Source organism: Mobula hypostoma, chromosome 9, assembly GCF_963921235.1.
Source record: "Mobula hypostoma chromosome 9, sMobHyp1.1, whole genome shotgun sequence".
Classification (NCBI taxonomy): Eukaryota; Metazoa; Chordata; class Chondrichthyes; order Myliobatiformes; family Myliobatidae; genus Mobula; species Mobula hypostoma.
Genome location: NC_086105.1, coordinates 149,494,542 through 149,516,049, shown reverse-complemented (window position 1 = coordinate 149,516,049; position 21,508 = coordinate 149,494,542). Strand labels below are relative to the sequence as shown.

Here is a 21,508-nt window from a genome sequence, read left to right as displayed (position 1 = left end):
GGTTGGGGAGGGAGGGGACAGGGGACAAGTTGAGAGGGGGTAGGGGAGGGAGGGGAGAGGGGACAAGCTGAGAGGGGGTAGGGGAGGGAGGGGAGAGGGGACAAGTTGAGAGGGGGTAGGGGAGGGAGGGGACAGGGGACAAGTTGAGAGGGGGGAGGGAGGGGAGAGGGGACAAGTTGAGAGGGGGTAGGGGAGGGAGGGGAGAGGGGACAAGTTGAGAGGGGGTAGGGGAGGGAGGGGACAGGGGACAAGTTGAGAGGGGGTAGGGGAGGGAGAGCTGAAACAACACCCTGCAGGAAGACTGGAGGATGTGCCGGGAGATTCTGATGAGCTGTGAGATTGCATTTGTGCAGTGCGGTGACGTTCAGACTGGGGAATGATACTCAGTCCTGCCTGAGCTCACATGTCAACAGATGTCCAACCCCCCCACAGCCAGCACAGACCAGAGCCCGGCACACTCCAGCCAACACTCTTTATTTTTAAACCATGCCTTCTCACTGAATATCTCATAGTCTCTCCTCCTCCTGTCTGGAAACAGGCACACACAGAATGGGTACGGAACAGGCCATTCAGCCCATTCAAGCTCAGTACTAAAACCCAATCCACCACATTCTGCTCCGCAAGTTCTCTCCCAGATCGGTCTCCACCTCTGGTTCTTCTGCAAATGGCCTGTGTTTCGGATCCCTGGCCCGACCCTAGCTGCGATCCAGGGCCCTGCTCAGCAACTCATTGAGACGTGTGATCATTGGCCGGGGGTCATCATTCAGTCCAGCCGTGATCATAGCATTGTCGTAGATCTGAAAGCAACCAGAATTGTGGTTATCACTTACTTCTGGTTCACAACATAGTTTTGTGGCAGCAGTGCAGTGCAAATACATTAAGGTACCGTAAATCACAAAAATACAGAGCAAAATATGGCAAGGTTGTGTTCATGAACCGATCAGAAATCTGATCAAAGTAAATTTATTATCAAAGTACATTTACAACATCCTATAGAACCCGGAGGTTCATTTTCTTGTGGGCATACTCAGTAACTAGGAAAAGCAGAATCAATGAAAAACACATTACAAGACAGACAACCAGTGTGCAAAAGGTATCAAACTGCAAATACAGAAAAAAAAACAAAATAATGATAAACATAAAAGCAATAAATATTCTCTGGAGGAGAAATAAATATGCTCTGGAGGATGAACAAGTAAGTGGCTGAGGAACTGGTGTAGGGGGCAGGGTTTCAGATTTCAGGATCACTGGGACCTCTTCAGGGGCAGGTGGGACCTGTACAAGAGAGACGGGTTACACCTGAACTACAGGGGGACCAATATCCTTTCAGGGAGGTTTGTTAGTGCTATTGGGGAGGCTTTAAACTAGATTTGCAGGGGGATGGGAACCAGAGTGCCAGAGCTGACAGTGTGGCTGGGGTGAAAATAAATGTTGTTAAAAGTTCAAGCAAATCCGCTGATAGGTTGTGAGTGGTGGTAAAAATCTTCTAAGGTGTATATATTTCAATGCTAGGAGTATTGCGGGGAAGGCGGATGAGTTGAGGGTGTGGATTGACAAGTGGAATTATGACGTTATAGCAATTAGTGAAACTTGGCTACAGGAGGGGCAGGACTGGCAGCTTAATATTCCAGGGTTCCGATGTTTCAGATGTGATCGAGGCAGAGGAATGAAAGGTGGGGGAGTAGCATTGCTTGTCAGGGTAAATATTACAGCAGTGCTCAGGCAGGACAGATTAGAGGGCTTGTCTACTAAGTCCTTATGGGTGGAGCTGAGAAACAGGAAAGGTATGGCCACATTAGTGGGATTGTATTACAGACCACCCAATAGTCAACGAGAATTGGAAGAGCAAATCTGCAGAGAGATAGCAGGCAACTGCAGGAAGCATAAAGTTGTGGTGGTAGGGGATTTTAATTTTCCATACATTGATTGGGACTCCCATACTGTTAGGGGTCTAGATGGTTTAGAGTTTGTAAAATGTGTTCGGGAAAGTTTTCTAAATCAATATAGAGGTACCAACTAGAGGGGATGCAATATTGGATCTCCTGTTAGGAAATGAATTAGGACAAGTGATGGAAGTGTGTGTAGGGGAGCACTTTGGTTCCAGTGATCGTAACACCATTAGAACGCAAACAACAGGAATTCTGCAGATGCTGGAAATTCAAGCAACACACATCAATGTTGCTGGTGAACGCAGCAGGCCAGGCAGCATCTATAGGAAGAAGCGCAGTCGACGTTTCAGGCTGAGACCCTTCGTCAGGACAGGCCAGTCCTGACGAAGGGTCTCGGCCTGAAACGTCGACTGCGCTTCTTCCTATAGATGCTGCCTGGCCTGCTGCGTTCACCAGCAACTTTGATGTGTGTTGCTTGTAACACCATTAGTTTCAATTTGATCATGGACAAGGATAGATCTGGTCCTAGGGTTGAGGTTCTGAACTGGAAGAAGGCCAAATTTGAAGAAATGAGAAAGGATCTAAAAAGCGTGGATTGGGACAGGTTGTTCTCTGGCAAAGGTGGGAAGCCTTCAAAGGGGAAATATTGAGAGTGCAGAGTTTGTATGTTCCTGTCAGGATTAAAGGCAAAGTGAATAGGAATAAGGAACCTTGGTTCTCAAGAGATATTGCAACTCTGATAAAGAAGAAGAGGGAGTTGTATGAAATGTATAGGAAACAGGGAGTAAATCAGGTGCTTGAGGAGTATAAGAAGTGCAAGAAAATACTTAAGAAAGAAATCAGGAGGGCAAAAAGAAGACATGAGGTTGCCTTGGCAGTCAAAGTGAAGGATAATCCAAAGAGCTTTTACAGGTATATTAAGAGCAAAAGGATTGTAAGGGATAAAATTGGTCCTCTTGAAGATCAGGGTGGTCGGCTATGTGTGGAACCAATGGAAATGGGGGAGATCTTAAATAGGTTTTTTGCGTCTGTATTTACTAAGGAAGCTGGCATGAAATCTATGGAATTGAGGGAATCAAGTAGTGAGATCATGGAAACTGTACAGATTGAAAAGGAGGAGGTGCTTGCTGTCTTGAGGAAAATTAAAGTGGATAAATCCCCGGGACCTGACAGAGTATTCCCTCGGACCTTGAAGGAGACTAGTGTTGAAATTGCGGGGACCCTGGCAGAAATATTTAAAATGTCGCTGTCTACGGCTGAGGTGCCGGAGGATTGGAGAGTGGCTCATGTTGTTCCGTTGTTTAAAAAAGGATCGAAAAGTAATCCAGGAAATTATAGGCCGGTGAGTTTAACGTCGGTAGTAGGTAAATTATTGGAGGGAGTACTAAGAGACAGAATCTACAAGCATTTGGATAGACAGGGGCTTATTAGGGAGAGTCAACATGGCTTTGTGCGTGGTAGGTCATGTTTGACCAATCTGTTGGAGTTTTTCGAGGAGGTTACCAGGAAAGTGGATGAAGGGAAGGCAGTGGGTATTGTCTACATGGACTTCAGTAAGGCCTTTGACAAGGTCCTGCATGAGAGGGTAGTTAGGAAAATTCAGTCGCTAGGTATACATGGCGAGGTGGTAAATTGGATTAGACATTGGCTCAATGGAAGAAGCCAAAGAGTGGTGGTAGAGAATTGCTTCTCTGAGTGGAGGCCTGTGACTAGTGGTGTGCCACAGGGATCAGTGCTGGGTCCATCATTATTTGTCATCTGTATCAATGATCTGGATGATAATGTGGTAAATTGGATCAGCAAATTTGCTGATGATACAAAGATTGGAGGTGTAGTAGACAGTGAGGAAGGTTTTCAGAGCCTGCAGAGGGACTTGGACCAGCTGGAAAAATGGCAGATGGAGTTTAATACAGACAAGTGTGAGGTATTGCACGTTGGAAGGACAAACCAAGGTAGAACATACAGGGTTAATGGTAAGGCACTGAAGAGTGCAGTAGAAGAGGGATCTGGGAATACAGATACAAAATTCCCTAAAAGTGGTGTCACAAGTAGATAGGGTCGTAAAGAGAGCTTTTGGTACGTTGGCCTTTATTAATCATTGAGTATAAGAGCTGGAATGTTATGATGAGGTCGTATAAGGCATTGGTGAGGCCGAATCTGGATTATTGTGTTCAGTTTTGGTCACCAAATTACAGGAAGGATATAAATAAGGTTGAAAGAGTGCAGAGAAGGTTTACAAGGATGTTGCCGGGACTTGAGAAACTCAGTTACAGAGAAAGGTTGAATAGGTTAGAACTTTATTCCCTGGAGCGTAGAAGAATGAGGGGAGATTTGATAGAGGTATATAAAATTATGATGGGTATAGATAGAGTGAATGCAAGCAGGCTTTTTCTACTGAGGCAAGGGGAGAAAAAAACCAGAGGACATGGGTTAAGGGTGAGGGGGGAAAAGTTTAAAGGGAACATTAGGGGGGGCTTCTTCACACAGAGAGTGGTGGGAGTGTAGAATGAGCTGCCAGACGAGGTGGTAAATGCGGGTTCTTTTTTAACATTTAAGAATAAATTGGACAGATACATGGATGGGAGGTGTATGGAGGGATATGGTCTGTGTGCAGGTCAGTGGGACTAGGCAGAAAATGGTTCAGCACAGCCAAGAAGGGCCAAAAGGCATGTTTCTGTGCTGTAGTTTCTATGGTTTCTATGTTGAGAATGTGAAATGAAGGGTCCTTGGAAGTGAGTCCATAGTTTGTGGAATCAGTTCAGAGTTGGGGTGAGTGAAGTTATCTGCACTGGTTCATGATCCTGATGGTTGTAGGGTAAGAACCGTTCCTGAACCTGGGGGTGTGGGACCTGGCAGAGGGAGAGAAGCTGCTTCTGAACGTGTGGATGTTTACTGCCTGTTATGCTGTTAGCATTTAGGGCAGCAGTGAAGGTTCTCCATCTCTGTCTGTCCTTATCTGAAACCCGTTTTGGTCTCGGTCTCGGCAGTCTTCAGAGCTTCCTTCTGTACGTCGGTAGTTTGCTCTCGATTTCCACCACCGTCAGCCACCCAGGAACACGGTTGCACACAGAGGTAGGGTCCTTCATAGCTGTTTCCATAACAGTTTAGTTTGACCATTCAGGGTTGTTAGTCCTGAGCTGAACCCCTGAACCTGGAGGACTGCAGACTCTCTCAACCTGTTTGTCGTGAGTGACCCCTCCAAGAGCTGAAGCATAAAGCCCTGGCTCCAGACAGCACGCGAGCCTCCCATCCCTACCACAAGCTTGTGGTCCTCTGGGAGGACTGACTGTAGATCTTCAGGGTCAACGTTCGCAATTGGTGAGTCCTGTGGTTGATACCAGAGGTCAAGACTGCTGGGTGTCAATGTCTGTGAGACCAGCCCAGGGACCGGTGGTGGTGTCGGTCATTGTGGGCATGTTAATATTGGTGCCGGAATGTGTGGCGACAAGTTGCCCCTTGGGGAGGGTACACAGTTATACAAGCCCTTCAGCCCAACTCGATCATGCTAACCAATATGTCCCTCCAAACCGTTCCTATCTGTAGTACATTGTATCGGCCTGTGTTGTTTTCTCTGAGGGGAGAGCTGAAAGAAGTTTGCATAAGACACACGAGCAGAATGAGACCATTGGGCCCATCGAGTCCGCTCCACCATGACTGATTTACTATCCCTCTCAACCCGATTCTCCTGCCTTCTCCCTGTAACCTTTGATTCCCCAACTAATGAAGAACCCATCAATCTCTGCTCTAAATACACCCAATGAATTGGCCTCCACACAGTCCAGGTCGTTTGGCAGAAACTGTTATTTTAACTTTAAGATCAACATATCCTGCCCTTTCTCTATCATCCACGTGCCAATCTAAGAGTTTCTTGGAAGTCCCTAATGTATCTGCCTCCAGCACCTCCCCGGTTGTCCATTTCACACACCCACCACTCTGAGTACAAAACCTACCTCAGACCCCCCCCATACTTTACTCCAATCACCTTAAAATTATGCCCCCTCACATTAACCATTTCCACCCTGGGAAAGTGTCTCTGGCTGTCCTCTCTATCTAGGACCCTTATACAAGTGTCCAACTAAACAAATCCCTCTGCTCATGTCTATATTCCTTCATTTTCTGTACATCCATGCAGCTATTTCAGGGCCTTGTAAATACCCCAGTTGCATTTGCTTTCTCCATGACCCCTGGCAGCACATTCCACTTCCTGTAAGAACCTGGTCCCACACAATGTTCTAAGCTGTGCGGTTTCTGGTGTGGACGTTGTTGACAAGATGGAGTTTGCGATGATTTGTCTGTGGATTTCAGAACTGGCAATCCACTGTTTTTACTGAAGAAATTATTCAGTGCGCACATGTTGTTGTCATTGGGCAAAAAAATTACACAGCACAAGACTTTTACGCACCCTGGTCATGACAAATTAGAGGGAACATTGGTCCCTCATGTGCCCTTTGACCCTCTCACCTTAAATGCAGGCACGCCCTCTGGTATTAGATATTTCACATTCGGAAACAACCCAATTGTTGTAAGGCAACTATTACCGAGGTGTTTTATATAAATTACCGATGATTTAATTAAATGAAGCTCAAGTTATAAGCAGCCGTGACACAGGGTTGTAGGTCACACCCCAGCATTACAGCCCAGTAATTTGACCACCAGAACATTTTCCAAGAGATTTGACAGGTGCTGGAAACATTGAGCAACTCAGCAAGTCAGGCAGCATCTATGGAAGAGTTAACATCTCAGGCCGAGACCCTTCATCAGGACCGGGAAGGAAGGGGGCTGAACCCAGAATAAGAAGGGGATGGGAGGGGAGGAGTACAGGCTGGCAGCTGATGGGTGAGGAGGGGTATAGGCTGGTAGGTGATGGGGGGGGAAGGTGATGGGTGGGGAGGGGTGATGAAGTAAGAAGCTGGGAAGGCTGAAGAAGGAATCTGATAGGAGAGGAGAGTGTACTATGGGACAAAGGGAAGGAGGAGGGGAACCAGAGGGAAAAGGGTACAGCTGATGGACAGGTTGGGGGTAAAGAGAAGGGATGGAAAGCTGGGAGAAAAGGGAAAACTGAGGGTTGGAGACATGTTGATGGCAGAGGTTGGAGGCAGTTACAAAGAGGTGGGGGAGGGGAGTGTAAAGATGGTAGGCAACAGCTCGGGGAGATAAGTGGGAACACAATGGGTTTGCAGTGTCAGAATGTCTGCAATCGTAAATTGAGATGAGAGAGTGGACATAGAAATCTACAGTACATTACAGGCCCTTTGGCCCACAATGTTGGATGTTGTGCTTCTAGAAACTGCCTGGAATTTCCCTACTGCATAGCCTTCTATTTTTCTAAGCTCCATGTACCATCTAAGAGGTTCAGAAAAGACCCTATTGTATCCACTTCCACCGCCGGCAGTGCATTCCACGCACTGTGTGGAAAAACTTACCCCTGACATCCCCTCAGTACCTATTTCCAAGCACCTTAAAACTGTGCCCCCTCATGTTAGCCATTTCAGCCCTGCGAAGAAGCCTCTGACTATCCACACGGTCAATGCCTCATCATCTTATACACCTCTATCAGGTCACCTCTCATCCTCCGTCGCTCCAAGGAGAAAAGGCCAAGTTCACTCAACCTATTCTCATAAGGCATGCTCCCCAATCCAGGCAACATCCTTGTAAATCTCCTCTTCACTCTCTCTATAGTATCCACATCCTTCCTGTAGTGAGGTGACCAGAACTGAACACAGTACTCCAAGCAGGGTCTGACCAAGGTCTTATATAGCTGGAACATTACCTCACAGTTCTTGAACACAATCCCATAGTTAATGAAGGCCAACAGACCATAATACCTTCTTAACAACACTGTCAACCTGCCCAGCAGCTTTGAGTGTCCTATGGACACGGACCCCAAAATCTCTCAGATCCTCCACACTGCCAAGAGTCTTACCATTAATATTATATTCGGTCTTCAAATTTGACTTACCAAAATGAACCACTTCACACTTATCGGGTTGAGGTCCATCTGCCACTTCTTAGCCCAGTTCTGCATCTCATCAATGTCCCGCTGTAACCTCTGCCAGCCCTCCAGTGGGAAGGTCGGGGGGAACCAGCGAGATGGTGACTGGGTTGGAGGTCCTGCAATGCTGACTACCGCCAGTAGGGGCACTGCTGCACCACTTCTGACAGCTCAGTTCTGCCACCTGGTGGCAGAAAGCCACATTACAGCAATCCCAAATCCTCGCAAGAGAAAACTTGCAGATGCTGGAGGAACTCAGCAGGCCAGGCAGCATCTATGGAAAACAGCATAGTTGACTATCTGGGCCGAGGCCATTCGCCAGAGGTGTCCTAATGAAGGGCCTCAGCCCCAAACGTCGACTATATTCTTTTCCATAGACGCTACCTGGCCTGCTAAATCCCAAACCCTCAGCACATTAAAATTACCATAAGATATTGGAGCAGAGTTAGACAATTCGGCCCATCGTCTGCTCTTCCATTTCATCATGCCTACTTTATAACCCTCTCAACCCCTTTCTCCTGCCTTCTCCCTGCAATCTTTGATGGTCTAATTAATCAAAAACCCATTAACTTCCACTTTAAATATACCCAATAGCTTGGCCCTCACAGCTGTCTAGCAATGGATTCCCCAGCTTCACCACCTTCTGGCTAAAGATATTCCTCCTCATCTCTACTCTAAAGGGATAGCCCTCTATTCTGAGGCTGTGCTCTCTGGTCCTAGACTCCCCACCATAGGAAATCCTTTCAATAATCGGACTTTCCCCTCTTACAGCATGTTCCCCGGGTGGAGGAACAGCAGTGGGTCTGGGTTGTTCAGAAGTGTGTTTACTCGTTCACGGTCATGTTATGGCAAAAGGCCATGGTAGCAGAATCCTCTAAATCTTGGTTTGTCAATCTAAGGCGATCTACCGAAATACTTTCAGGTTTACCCCTTCTATCTATGAAAAAAGTCTTTTGTCTCTGTTCCAAAACATGGAACGAGCCATCATAAGGGGCCCTATGGGAACGTAGGCCAGCAGGAACCCAAGGGTGCTGTACGCCACGATGGGAGGTAAGAATAGGTGCAAAGGAATTTGAATTTACTGAGGAGGGCGGAATGCTGCTTAAAGACCGATCAGGTGATTATGGCTCAGGAATAAAATCACCTGGAACTTGTAGCAGCTGTCCGTATACCAGCTCAGCCACAGGTCTGTTTCTGAGCCTCAGCAGGACCCACGGGAGATGATCATCCATCAGAGCAGCCGTTAAGGAGCGGTGGAACCACTCGCCGTGGTGTGATGCAGCCTAACACCGAGGCTCTGGGCCATCGCAGCCCCGAGGGCTGATGTGAATTGGGGACCGCGGTCAGAGGAAACTGAGCACCCCAGGTGCAGAGGGATGCCCGAGGCACGTCTGTGACTATTGTTGATAGTAGATGGACGATCTCTGGCCACCTGGTGATACGGCCCACCATGGGAAGAAGGTGTGAGAAACCACAGGAAGGAGTGGGGGGGGGGAGGGACCAACAAGATTCACATTGACATTGTTAATCCATCAATCAGGGACAACGAAAGGTGCCAATTGCCCCTGGACAGGATGGCTAATTTTTGCCTGCTGGCACTGTGCCACACAAACTTTAGTGCAACGAGTTTCTGTGAAGCCTTCCGGCCCGGATGTGACAGACCATATATAGAGTTAAAAACAGTTCACCTCAACCTCTCTGGTTGAGACAGAAACCCCAGCTTCTCCAAACCTAATGTCAGCTCCCTGCAGACCTGCGACTGCTCTGGGTCAGTAACTTTGTCGGCTGCCATGCCAGCTTAGTCAACCCCAGTGTGTATGGCCTCAAGGGCTGGCCATGAGAGGCAATTGGTCACAGCATTATTTTTCCCCTTGATATGTTGGCCAGGTGGTGGTGTTGCCCTGCAGGCCAAGGGTCTGATATTTTAGCCATCATGTGCACAAGGAGTTTGTGGTCAACAAACGCTGTGAAATGGTGACCCTCTAGAAGAAAATTAAAATGGCGGACAGCTGATGGTCAAACATGCTGTACTTCCTCTCAGGGGACAGAGGTGCCAGCTGAAGATGAGTGGCTGCCACACACCTCTGACCCACTGCTCGTGCACAGCACCCACGGCGTTGTCTGAGGCACCATTAGTAATGACTTACAGGTGCTTTGGGGAGCAGGTGTGCCAGGAGGGTCATGTTGGAAAGAGCTCGTTTGGTCATCAAATGCCCTGGTCTTGTCTGCGGACCAGCCTAGCAAGTGATAGGGGTTATTTCCTTTAAGCACACTATACAGGGAAGCACAAGTTCAGCAGCTTGTGGAATGATAGAAGTTCACCATACCTAAAAACTCCTGTAGATTTTTAGTAGTGCGGGTGGCGGGAAATCCGTAATTGTGGCTACTTTTGATGGGAGGGTTTTGCAACTTCTGTGGAGATGTGTTGGATGAGACTCAATGGTTACAACCCAGACTGGCATTTAACAGGGTTAATAATAAACCAGTGCTGGCTTAAGCATTCCAAAAGCGCATGGAGACGAGACATGTGTTCGGATTTGGGTGCACTGGTGACAAGTATGTCATCCAGGTAAACAAAAAGTTCCGTGAACCATTTGGAATCCCGCTGTCTTGGTGTCAGCTCTGCCCCACTATTCAAGATGATGCTGGCTTCGCCTGTGCCAGTCCACATAGCCCCGGATTCTATCTAAATCCCCTCGGTCAGAGCAAAGACTCCAGTCCACTGCAGCTGACCGGTACATTACTGATGCGAAGTGTTAAACATTCCTCAGGGCTACAAACACAGCCCGGCCCCCCTGACATGCCCTGTCTATGGCTCTTAAAGCTTCACATGCTCAGTGCCTCTATACAAGCAAACAGCACAGAAACAGGCCCTTCAGCCCATCGGACCCACTAATCCTATATCAGTACACGGGCTGTGGTCATGCTATACTGGAGCTGGAACATGTGATGTTTGCAGGCTGCCTTCAGCACATCCTTAGCTGTCGTGGTCAGTAACACAAACACGTTTCTCTGTACGCGTGATAACTAAATGAGTCTGAATCTGCGTCCTGCATCCTCCCCATGTTCCCACTGACTTGCCTACACACTGGGGCAGTTTACAGCGGCCAATTAACCCAATGCCATTTCATTAGAATGTGGGAGGAAGCTGAGCACCCAGAGGAAACCAACGCAGTTACAAGCAAGCGTGCAAACGCCACACAGACAGTGCCCAGGGTCGCTCGTGCTGCCAGGCAGCTGCGCTACCCACTGATACCAAGCAATGGTAACATGGTCAACGGAATGAAGTCACAGTAATGTGTAACAGAACGAGGTCACGGTAATGTGTAACAGAATGAAGGATTGGAAAACCGGTAACGGACGCCTCACCTGGTCGAGCAGCAGGCGAGCCAGCTCAGGGTCCCGGTCCCGCAGTTCGTTCAGCTTCTTAATCAGGATGTGACTGGAAGAGAAGTTAGCAGCCTGATAAATAGCAGCACCTCAACCCCTCCGCCTCCCTCCTCTCCGTTCCTACCAGGAGGAGGATGGGGAAGGGGAGATGGGGTAGGATGTATGGGAGGGATGTGAATCTCTATTCCCCAGTGCCCTCTGCCTTTGGACTGGGGTGGGGAGTGGGGCCTTACCTGCCGTTGATCTCGAGGGTAGGCTGCAGGATCTGTGCCCGCTCCTCACTGGACTTGGCAAGCTGCTGGGTGCGCAGGAAGTGCCGAGCGGCCCCCATCTCCAGCACGGTCACCATTGCTGGGTGTGTGTCCAGGCGCGGTGTTAGCTGTGACCACAGGAGAAACACAGAGCACGGGTTAGTCCCAGCCCTGATGGACAGAGGGGTGTGGAGGGGAGAAATTCTGTACAATGTCAGTCACCATGTCCCAAACACTCTCCCGTGTCCAAAAACATTCCCTCCACCCCCATCAGTGTAACGGAAATAATCACAACCCCCCCCCCCAAAACATTCCTCCCACCCCCATCACTAACGGTGAGGAACACTCACCCCTCCCTGAAAACATTCCATAAGACATAGAAACAGAATTAGGCCATTCAGCCCATCGAGTCTGCTCCGCCATTTCATTATGGCTGATCCTGGATCCCACTCAACTCCACACACCTACCTTCTTGCCATATCATCTGACGCCCTGATCGATCAGGAAAGGATAACTTCAGTCCTAAGTGTACCCACAGACTTGGAGTCCACCGCAGTCTGGGGCAGAGCATGCAGCAGATTTACTTCTCTCTAGATAAAAGAATTCTGCCTTGCCTCTGTTCTGAAAGGTCGCCCCTCAATTTTGGGGCTGTACCCTCTAGTTCTGAATACCCCCACCAGAGGAAACATCCACTCCACATCCACCCTATCTAGTCCTTTCAACATTCGGCAGGTTTCAATGTGATCCCCCACATTCTTCCAAATTCCAGTAAGTACAGGCCCAAAGCTGCCAAACGCTCCTCGTATGTTAACCCCTTCATTCCCGGAGTCATCCTCATGAACCTTCTCTGGACTCTCTCCAATGACAACACACCCCTTCTGAGATACGGGGTCCAAACTGTTGACAATACTCCAAGTGTGACCTGACTAGTGTCTTATAAAGCCTCAGCATTATCTCCTTGCTTTTATATTCTGTTCCCCTTGAAATAAATGCCAACATTGCACTTGCCTTCCTTACCATAGACTAAACCTGTAAATTAACCTTCTGGGAGTCTTAAAGTAAAAGAACCCTTTAGCTCAGAAACTTCAGCCATCTCTGCTCTGTTGTCGTCCCTGCCAGTATCCTCCTCCAGTCCACCTGGGCAAGCTCCTCTCTCATGCCTCTGTAATTCCCTTTATTCCATTGTGCTAACGATACACGTGAGTTATGCTTCTCCCTCTCAAATTGCGGTACCAATTCAATCATGTTATGATCACTGACTCCTAAGGGTTCCATTACATTAAGCTCCCTAATAAGACCTGATTTATTACACACTCAGTTTTTGATAGCCTTTACTCAATAGTTTTACTGGATAGCTTTACTTGAGTAGGCTCAAGCACAAGATGCTCTTGACAGCCATCTCATAGGCATTCCTGCTATCACTGTCCCTAATGGAGTGTCACGAACACTCACCCCTCCCATCTCTATCGTTAATGGAGTGTCAGAATGGTGCCAGTTATTCTGTTAAGTAGACTGCTTAATTGCTATTTTCTTTGCAGTTTAACAATTTATCCCAGCTTCTCTAAAACATTTCTATCTATGTACAAGTAACCGTTTAGTATGCTCCTTAGTGTGTCCCCAATGGTTACAGTTCTCTGAAACTCTGCTATTGCGTCATTTAAATAGGGGCTCTGATTGGTTAACTTCTAACAGACAGTGTGGGTTATTTCTGTTCGATTAGACTGTATAATTGTTATTACATATGAATGGAATGTCTCTATGGTCTTCCATCTTTTACTGCTTCTTTCCTTCCCCTACTAGACCTGTTTCTCTCCATTTCCGATTCTTTGTTCTACTCGTGCTGAATAAAACAATTGAGAAGCAACAAGTTTTATGCCTCTTTCTTGACTTCAGAAAGAACCTTGGATAAAAAACATTAGAATCCAACATTTCCTTTGTTAGACATGACAAACATAATTTAAACTATTTAAAGGAAACAATTAGTGCTGTAACAAGAACATAAATGCTGGAAACACCCAACAGGTCAGGCAGCATCTGTGGAAGGTGGCAGATTTTGCCTGAAGACTGAGAGTCTTTTTTATCAGCTACTATATGTGGTCGTGGGGTTTGTCTTATTTGGAGCAGGGAGGTCTATTGGGTATGGAATCTAAGATTAGCTTTATTTGTCACATGTGCACCAAAATATACAGTGAAATGCATCACTGTGTGTCAATGACTAATACAGTCCAAGGCCTCCAGCAGCAAGCAGAGCTGCCAGAGGGAACCCACACGTCACGGGGAGAGCGTTCAGACTCTGTATGGACAACAGCAGGAACTGAACCTGGGGTGCTGGTTCTGTAAAGCCTCATGCAGCTGTACCTGGCCTGGAAGAGGCATCTCCAACAGGTTAGACAGAATGAATGGGTGTGGGTGTACTGTCAGAGGCCCTGAGCTGATCAGAGGACACTCATTAATAATAACTTATTTACAGAATGATGTAGTTCAAAGTGCTTTACAATGGTTTAAAATGCAAACATGAAAACCAGGTTCACAAACTTTGTACACTACTGTAGTTTTAGGTATTGAATTCCACAGTTCAGGAGTGTGGTTCAAAAAATCTGAGCTGCCGATTATTTTATAAGGGAGATTGTTTAAATTTAAGAGACCGATGGAAGAAAACCCAAGGGCTCATGCAGGATTATAGAACAAAAATGATTCTGTGATATACTCCGGTCCCAGACCACTGAGAGCTTTAAAAACAAGTCAGACAATTAGAACAAGCAAACTTAAGGTGAGGGGAGGAGACGCAGAGAGGGTCGGAGGAAGATGTTCACCTAGTTGGCTTGTGGAACATACTGCCTGAGAGAGAGTTAGATGAGGCCTGGAGGTCATGATCCAACTTACATAAGAAATAGGAGCAGGAGCAGGCCATCCGGCCCATCAAGCCTGCCCCGCCATTCACTAAGATCCGTAAATTCAGCTTCATCCATCTGCCTTTTCTCCATAACCTTTAATTCTCTTACTATGTAAAAATCTAACTGTATCCCAAATATATTCAGTGAAGAAGCCTCAACTGCTCCCCTGGGCAGAGAATTCCACAGATTCACCACTCTCTGGGAAAAACAGTTTCCTCATCTCCGTCCTAAATCTTCTCCCCTGAATCTTGAGGCAATGTTCCCTAGTTCTAATCTCACCTACCAATGGAAACAACTTTCCTACTTCTATCTTATCTATCCCTTTCAAAATTTTGTGTCTCATTCTTCTGAACTCCAGAGACTATAGTCCCAGGCGACTCAATCTCTCCTCATAGGTTAACCCTTTCATCTCTGGAATCAACCTGGTGAACCTCCTCTGCACTGCCTCTAAAGCCAGTATATCCTTCCTCTGGTAAGGAGACCAGAACTGCACACAGTACTCCAGGTGCGACCTCACCAGTACCCTGTACAGTTGCAGCATGACCTCCCTGCTCTTGAATTCAATCCCTCTAGTAACGAAGGCTAACATTCCGTTTGCCTTCTTAATAACCTGTTGTATCTGCAAGCCAACTTTTTGTGATTCATGGACAAGCACTCCCAAGTCCCCCTGCACAACTTCTGGGAGGTGAGATCAGTACAGATGGGTGCTGGATACCAGCATGAGTGTGGTGGGCTGAAAGGACCCTTTTCCACGTTAGTGCTCAATGTCCGCTCTCTTACCTTGATGTTTGTCACCCGCTCTCCCAGGCCGTTCCTCATCCAAGCCAGGAGCCCCTCAGCGTCGGCATCGGACAGACGTTCAGCCGCTGAAATGAGAAGTAATTCTCCTGTCAGTGTAGCCAGCAGGAGCATCAGACACCCCCCTCTCCTCGGCAGAGACCGACTGTCTCTGTGTACACCCACCCCCTCTCCTCGGCAGAGTCCGCCTGTCCCTCTGTACCAGCACAGCATGTACATGGACGTACGTATGTAACTTGACACAGAAACAGGCACACAAGCAGTGTAAACCGGTCAAGTGCCGGCAGCAGTAACATGCACTAAAAAGTGCGACCAAATACAAACATTGTACAGAGAAAAAGACCTCGCCTTGAGGCCCCGTTGGGCAGCGTACCTGTCTTGCTGTCCTCGTACTTTTCCTCCTTGTAGTGATCCACCACGATGTCGGTCTCCACCGAGATCAGCTTCTTCTTGTCGAACTCGCGCAGGTGAAGCAGGGTCAGTTCATCAAACTGGTCGTAGCAAAACAGGACCTGTCACAGGAGGGGCAGGTTAAACCCCTGTCACGGGAGGGGCAGGGGGAGGACCAGGTTAAACCCGCCACGTGCAAGGTGTTTCTGGGACGACCGCAGGCTTACCCCCGCGAGTCCTGGATAAACACATAGACCTGAGCCACACTGACTAGTGTGGGTCTCTGTGAAAGTGCTGGGTTGTGGGGTGGTGCCAGTGGACGAACATAGAGGCCACATTTCTGATCACCAGGCAACAGCTTGCTCGCTGTGTGGCCAGCAGACCATAAGATATAGGAGCCTAGTTCGTCCATTCAGCCCATCGAGGCTGCTCCGTCACTCCATCGTGGCTGATTTAATTTCCTACTCAATCCCTTTCTCCTGCCTTCCCCCTGTAACCTTCATTGCCCTGACTAATTAAGAACCTATCAACCTTCACTTTAAATACATTCAATGATTTGAGCTCCACGTCTCCCTGTGGCAATGAATTCCACAGATTCACCACCCTCTGGCTAAAGAAATTTATCCTCATTTCTGTTCCAAATGGACATCCCTCTATTCTGAGGCTGTGCCCTCTGGTCCTAGACTCCCCCACTATAGGAAACATCATCTCAACATCCACTCTATCTCGGTCTTTCAATATTCAGTAAGTTTCAATGAGATTCCCCCGCCCCCCCCACAACCAATTCTTTTAAACTCCAGTAAGTACAGGCCCGGAGCCATCAAATGCTCCTTATATATTAACCCTTTCATTCCTGGGATCATTCTCATGAACCTCCTCTGGACCCTCTTCAATGCCAGCACATCCCTTCTATTGAGCTCAAAACTGTTCACAATACTCCATATGTGGCCTGACCAATGCCTTATAAGGCCTCATTCAGCATTACAGCCTTGCTGTTATACTCCAGTCCTCTCAAAATGAATGCTAACATTGCATTTGCATTCCGTACCACCGATTCAACCTTCAGGGAATCTTACACAAGTGCCTTTGCTCCCGATTTCTGAATTCATTCCTTGTTTAGAAGATAACCTACATCTTTCTTTTACCAAAGGGCATGACCATACACTTCCTGACATTGCATCTTCGAATCTGTCCAAATCCTTCTGCAGACTCCCTACTTCCTCAACACTACCTGCCCCTCCACCTATCTTTGTATCATCTGCAAACTTGGCAACAAAGCCATCACTTCTGCAATCCAGATCATTGACATATAACATGTAAAGAAGTGGTCCCAACACCGAGACCTGCAGAGCACCACTAGTCACCCCCTTTGCAATGTCACCAAAGACTCTCACAAATTTCTACAGGTGTGCCATGGAGAGCATTCGAACTGGCTGCATCGTGTCTGGTCTGGAGGGGCCAATGCACAAGATCAAGAAAAACTGCAGAGGACTGCACACTCGGCCAGCTCCATCATGGGCGCTAGCCTCCCCAGCACCCAGGACACCTCAAAAACATAGCACCCATCATTAAGGACCCACATCACTCAGGACACGGCCTCTTCTCACTGCTACCATCAGGGAGGAGGGACAGGAGCCTGAAGACACACACTCAACATTTTAGGAACAGCTTCTCAACCCCCGCCATCAGATTTCTGAATGGACAATGAACACTACCTCAGTATTTTGCTCTCTTGTTGCAATGTTCACAGAATTTAAAAGAAACATATATTTCTTATTGTAATTTACAGCATTCCAGTCAAGATGGTGCCAGTGAACGATGATCCCTTGGATGACATCTGCCAGATAGAAAATCTTTTAAATTATTTCACTTTTTCTAAGCCGTCTATTGTTCTTGTGTAATGTGTGTGTGTATGGTAACTGTTGGTGTCGTTGTGTAGAGTTTGGATCCTGATCAATATATCCAACACCGTGCTATGTCCAGAGAGCTGCCCCGTGGAGATCAGAGATGAAAGCCCGAAAAGGACCGAGAACACAAGCTGACTTGGAAAAAAAGACACGGTGCAGGGTCACGAATGACTCCATCTTGAAGCATCGAGGCGAAGCCCTCCAGACCCTAATAGTGAGCACTCCCGACGGAGGCCATCAGGTCAACGGCATTCGGACCCAGTCAGCCATCACTCCCATCAGGGCCAGAGGGTCAGTGATCACTCCGAACGGGGCCAGAAGGTCAGTGATCACTCCCATAGGGGCCAGAGGGTCAGTGATCACTCCCAACGGGGTCAGAGTGTCAGTGATCGCTCCCAACGGGGCCACCACTTGGACCAGGTGTGAGTTCTGAGATTTATGTGATTGGACTGTACTCTATTCAGTCTCCTTCAGTTTTTCCGCATTTTCTTTTCTTGTGGCTGATCGGCGGGTGGGTAATCTGTAAGTTCTTTGTATATGGGTGGGGGCTAGGGGTTTTTTGATGCCGCTGTCGCTGTCCTTTTTTGCAAGTGAGAGGGTTGGTCACTTTTTTCTGCAGGGGAGGGTTGAGAATGCAGTGCATTTGTCACTGCGTTTTTCTGCGAGTGAGGGGGTTGTTGCTGCTTTTTTTCCCTCTGGGAGGGGTCAGGGATTGTTATTGTTTCTGGTTTTTCTGCAGGGAGGGGATTGGGGATCGTATTGTTACTGTTTTTTCTGCGGGGAGGGGATCTGGGATTGTTATTGTTGCTGTTTTTTCCAGTGAGTGAGGGGATCGGGGATTGTATTGTTACTGTTTTTTCAGTGAGGGAGGGGATTGAGGATTGTATTGTTACTGTTTTTTCAGTGAGGGAGGGGATTGAGGATTGTATTGTTACTGTTTTTTCAGTGAGGGAGGGGATTGAGGATTGTATTGTTACTGTTTTTTCAGTGAGGGAGGGGATTGAGGATTGTATTGTTACTGTTTTTTCAGTGAGGGAGGGGATTGAGGATTGTATTGTTACTGTTTTTTCAGTGAGTGAGGGGATCGGGGATTGTATTGTTACTGTTTTTTCAGTGAGTGAGGGGATCGGGGATTGTATTGTTACTGTTTTTTCAGTGAGGGAGGGGATTGAGGATTGTATTGTTACTGTTTTTTCAGCAGGGAAGGGCGTTCTGGGATTGTTATTATCGCTGTTCTTTTCTGCAGGGAAGGAGTGGGGGATTCTGGGGTCTGTGAGTTTTGTTTCTTTTACTTTTTCATGTGTATTTCATGGCTATCTGGAGAAGACTGATATTAGAGTTGTATTGCACCTACATATGTTGACACTAAAATGAACCTCGAGTATATTTTAAGTATTTCACTGCACTGCTGACACGAAACAACAGATTTCAGAACACGTCAGTGATCTTAAACCTGATTCTGAACGCTGGCTGGTATCCAGGCTGCTCCCTCCCATACTTCCTCCTCACCTCCATCTCTTTCTTCTTCATGGCCTCGAAGTACGGCGAGTGTTCGGCGAGCTCCCGCGTCGGTGCGGAGAGGTAATAAATATTCCGGCTCCCTGCCTTCATCCGGCTGCCGTACTCTGCCAGACTGGTCACCTGACCAGCCGGCAACGCCGACGATTCGAATCGCAGCAGTTTTCCGATATCCTCCTGGAATGAGCAAGGCACCGGTTAGAATCAGTAGACTGGTCTTGGCCAGCAACAACAGCTGCTCAAGTAGCTCTGGTTAATCTGGCAGGGCCACAGGGCAAAGGACTGTGACAAATGGGTCTGAGACCACCACTTCAGGGCCCGGGCTTTGCCCAGTTCACTGATCTGAGTTCGATCCACCAAATTCCTTCAGGAGTTTGTTTCACACCCCAGATTCCTGCAGCCTCCGGTGTCTCAACTTTAACCTTCTCCCTCTCACCCTCAACCTGTGTCCTCTCCTTTCCTGGGAAAAGACTACGACCATTGTTGGATTAGGGTGTAGAATTAGAATTGTTATTATCTCGGTACTTCTGGACCCTCCCTTTGTGCTGCTCTCTGGCATTCACTCGATGAAGGACAAGCTGGATTGCATTTAGCTGAGGCTGCAGGAGTGTGAGATGAGCAACTGGTGCGTGCTGGTTCTTGCAGAAACATGGCTCCAGGACAACATCCCATACACCATCAATTTACAGGGTGTGACACAAAGGGACCTGCTCTCTGTTATCATTGTGTATCTGTATGTGCTATTCTAACTACATGTGCTATGTGTAACATTTAATAAAGGCTTTTTCCACTGAACTTAGGTGGAACTACAACAAGAGTTCACCGGTTAAGGGTGACAGGTAAAATGTTTAAGGGGAACATGATGGGAAACTTCACTCAGAGGGTGGTGAGCGTGTAGAACTAGCTGCCAGCACAAGTGGTGCATGTGAGCTTGATTTTAACATTTAAGACAACATTGGGTTAATCTGTGGATGGGAGGGGTATGGAGTGACATGGTCCAGGTGCAGGTCGCTGGAACTAGGTGGTTTAAACAGTCCAGCATGAACTAGATGGGCTGAATGGCCTATTTACTGTACTTTTACTCTAAAACGATTAGCACCAACTTTTATATCTCGTTCTTGACTTCTGAAGAACCCATGGATTACAGAAGTATCAGGATCCAACACCATCTACCTTGTCAATGTCCCTCAGGATTTTGAAACCTCTTACCAGGTCATCCTTTACACTCCTTCGTACCCAGGAAACAGTCTTAGCCTGCCCAGTCGCTCCTTATAACCCAACCCGTCTAGTCCAGATAACATTGTTATAATTTGTTTTTTTAAAATGACATGAATAAGATTGAAAGAGAGCAGAGAAAATTTACAAGGATGTTGCTGGGACATGAGGACCTGAGTTAAAGGGAAAGGTTGAATAGGTTCGGACTTTATTCCTATAGGAGAATGAGATTTGACAGAGGTATACAAAATTATGAGGGGGTATAGATAGAGTAAATGCAAACTGCTTTTTTCAGCTGAGGTTGCGTGAGACTACAACCAGAGGTCATGAGTTAAGGGTGAAAGGTGAAATATTTAAGGGCAACCAGAGGGAGAATCTCTGCACTCAGAGGGTGGTGTGAGTGTGGCTGCTCCAAGATAACATTCTCCATCTCCCTCTTGCCGACCAACCAGAGGTTAAAGGCTCTCGCTATCCCTGACAGGCTCTGCCCCACTGGGACCGGTCCCAGTGTCAGAGAGAATTCACAACCTTGTCCTGTACAAAATCAACCCAGTAACAGGAGTGACTCCCTCTCTGGAATCAGATGGAGACCTTCACATCCTGCTCAGCTGATGTCACTATCCCCTCGCGGATGAACAAGCCGTAATCCTCGTAGAACTTGAGGAATTTCTCTGGCTCCTTCTTCCCCTGGTCCAGGAAAAACTTGATGACTCGCTGCTGCAGAACATCTCGGAGCTTCCTGCCGAAAGAGAACGGGGTGAGACACAGATCAAGGGAGAAGCCCCCACCCAAGATCTGAACCGCGGTGGGGGGAGAGGGGGATCTCAGGAGATCCACCAAAACCGTCTATAGTTGAGTAACAGGAGGGGTGGGGAACCCAGGCAGAGGGAGACCCCAGCTTGGGGTTTAAAGAACCGGCCGGGAGGGTGAAAGTCCCTGACGGGAAGTTTGTCACCAGATTTGCCTCAAACGTTTACAGACACTATGCTGGGAGTCTGAGAGTTAGATCCCTCTTCCACTATCTGGACTACTGCCCCTTCACCCACAATCAGAATTACGTTTAATATCACTGACATATGTGGCAACATTTGTTATTATACAGCTGCAGTACAGAATGATTAAAAAAACTTTAAATTACATTAAGTACTACATATATTAAACAGGCAGTGTAAAAAAGAGGAAAAATTACTGAGGTGTTCATGGACCATTGAGAGGGGAAGGAGCTGTCGAGTGTGTGTCTTCAGGCTCCTGTACCTCCTCCCTG

At 47.5% G+C, this 21,508-nt stretch overlaps 1 protein-coding gene across 1 annotated transcript in view; it reads right to left on the bottom strand.

Annotated features, from left to right (window-relative positions):
• Nucleotides 1-283: 283 nt before the first annotated feature.
• trap1 (TNF receptor-associated protein 1) overlaps nt 284-21,508 on the bottom strand; it is a 61,609-nt gene continuing 40,384 nt past the window's right edge. The window contains exons 12-18 of the mRNA XM_063059453.1: nt 20,836-20,983; nt 19,021-19,206; nt 15,588-15,726; nt 15,197-15,282; nt 11,505-11,650; nt 11,251-11,323; nt 284-797 (exon numbers count right to left, since the gene is read on the bottom strand). Of these exons, the coding sequence (XP_062915523.1) occupies nt 696-797; nt 11,251-11,323; nt 11,505-11,650; nt 15,197-15,282; nt 15,588-15,726; nt 19,021-19,206; nt 20,836-20,983 (880 nt within the window). The 3' untranslated portion in view covers nt 284-695. The remainder of the gene's footprint in view (nt 798-11,250; nt 11,324-11,504; nt 11,651-15,196; nt 15,283-15,587; nt 15,727-19,020; nt 19,207-20,835; nt 20,984-21,508) is intronic.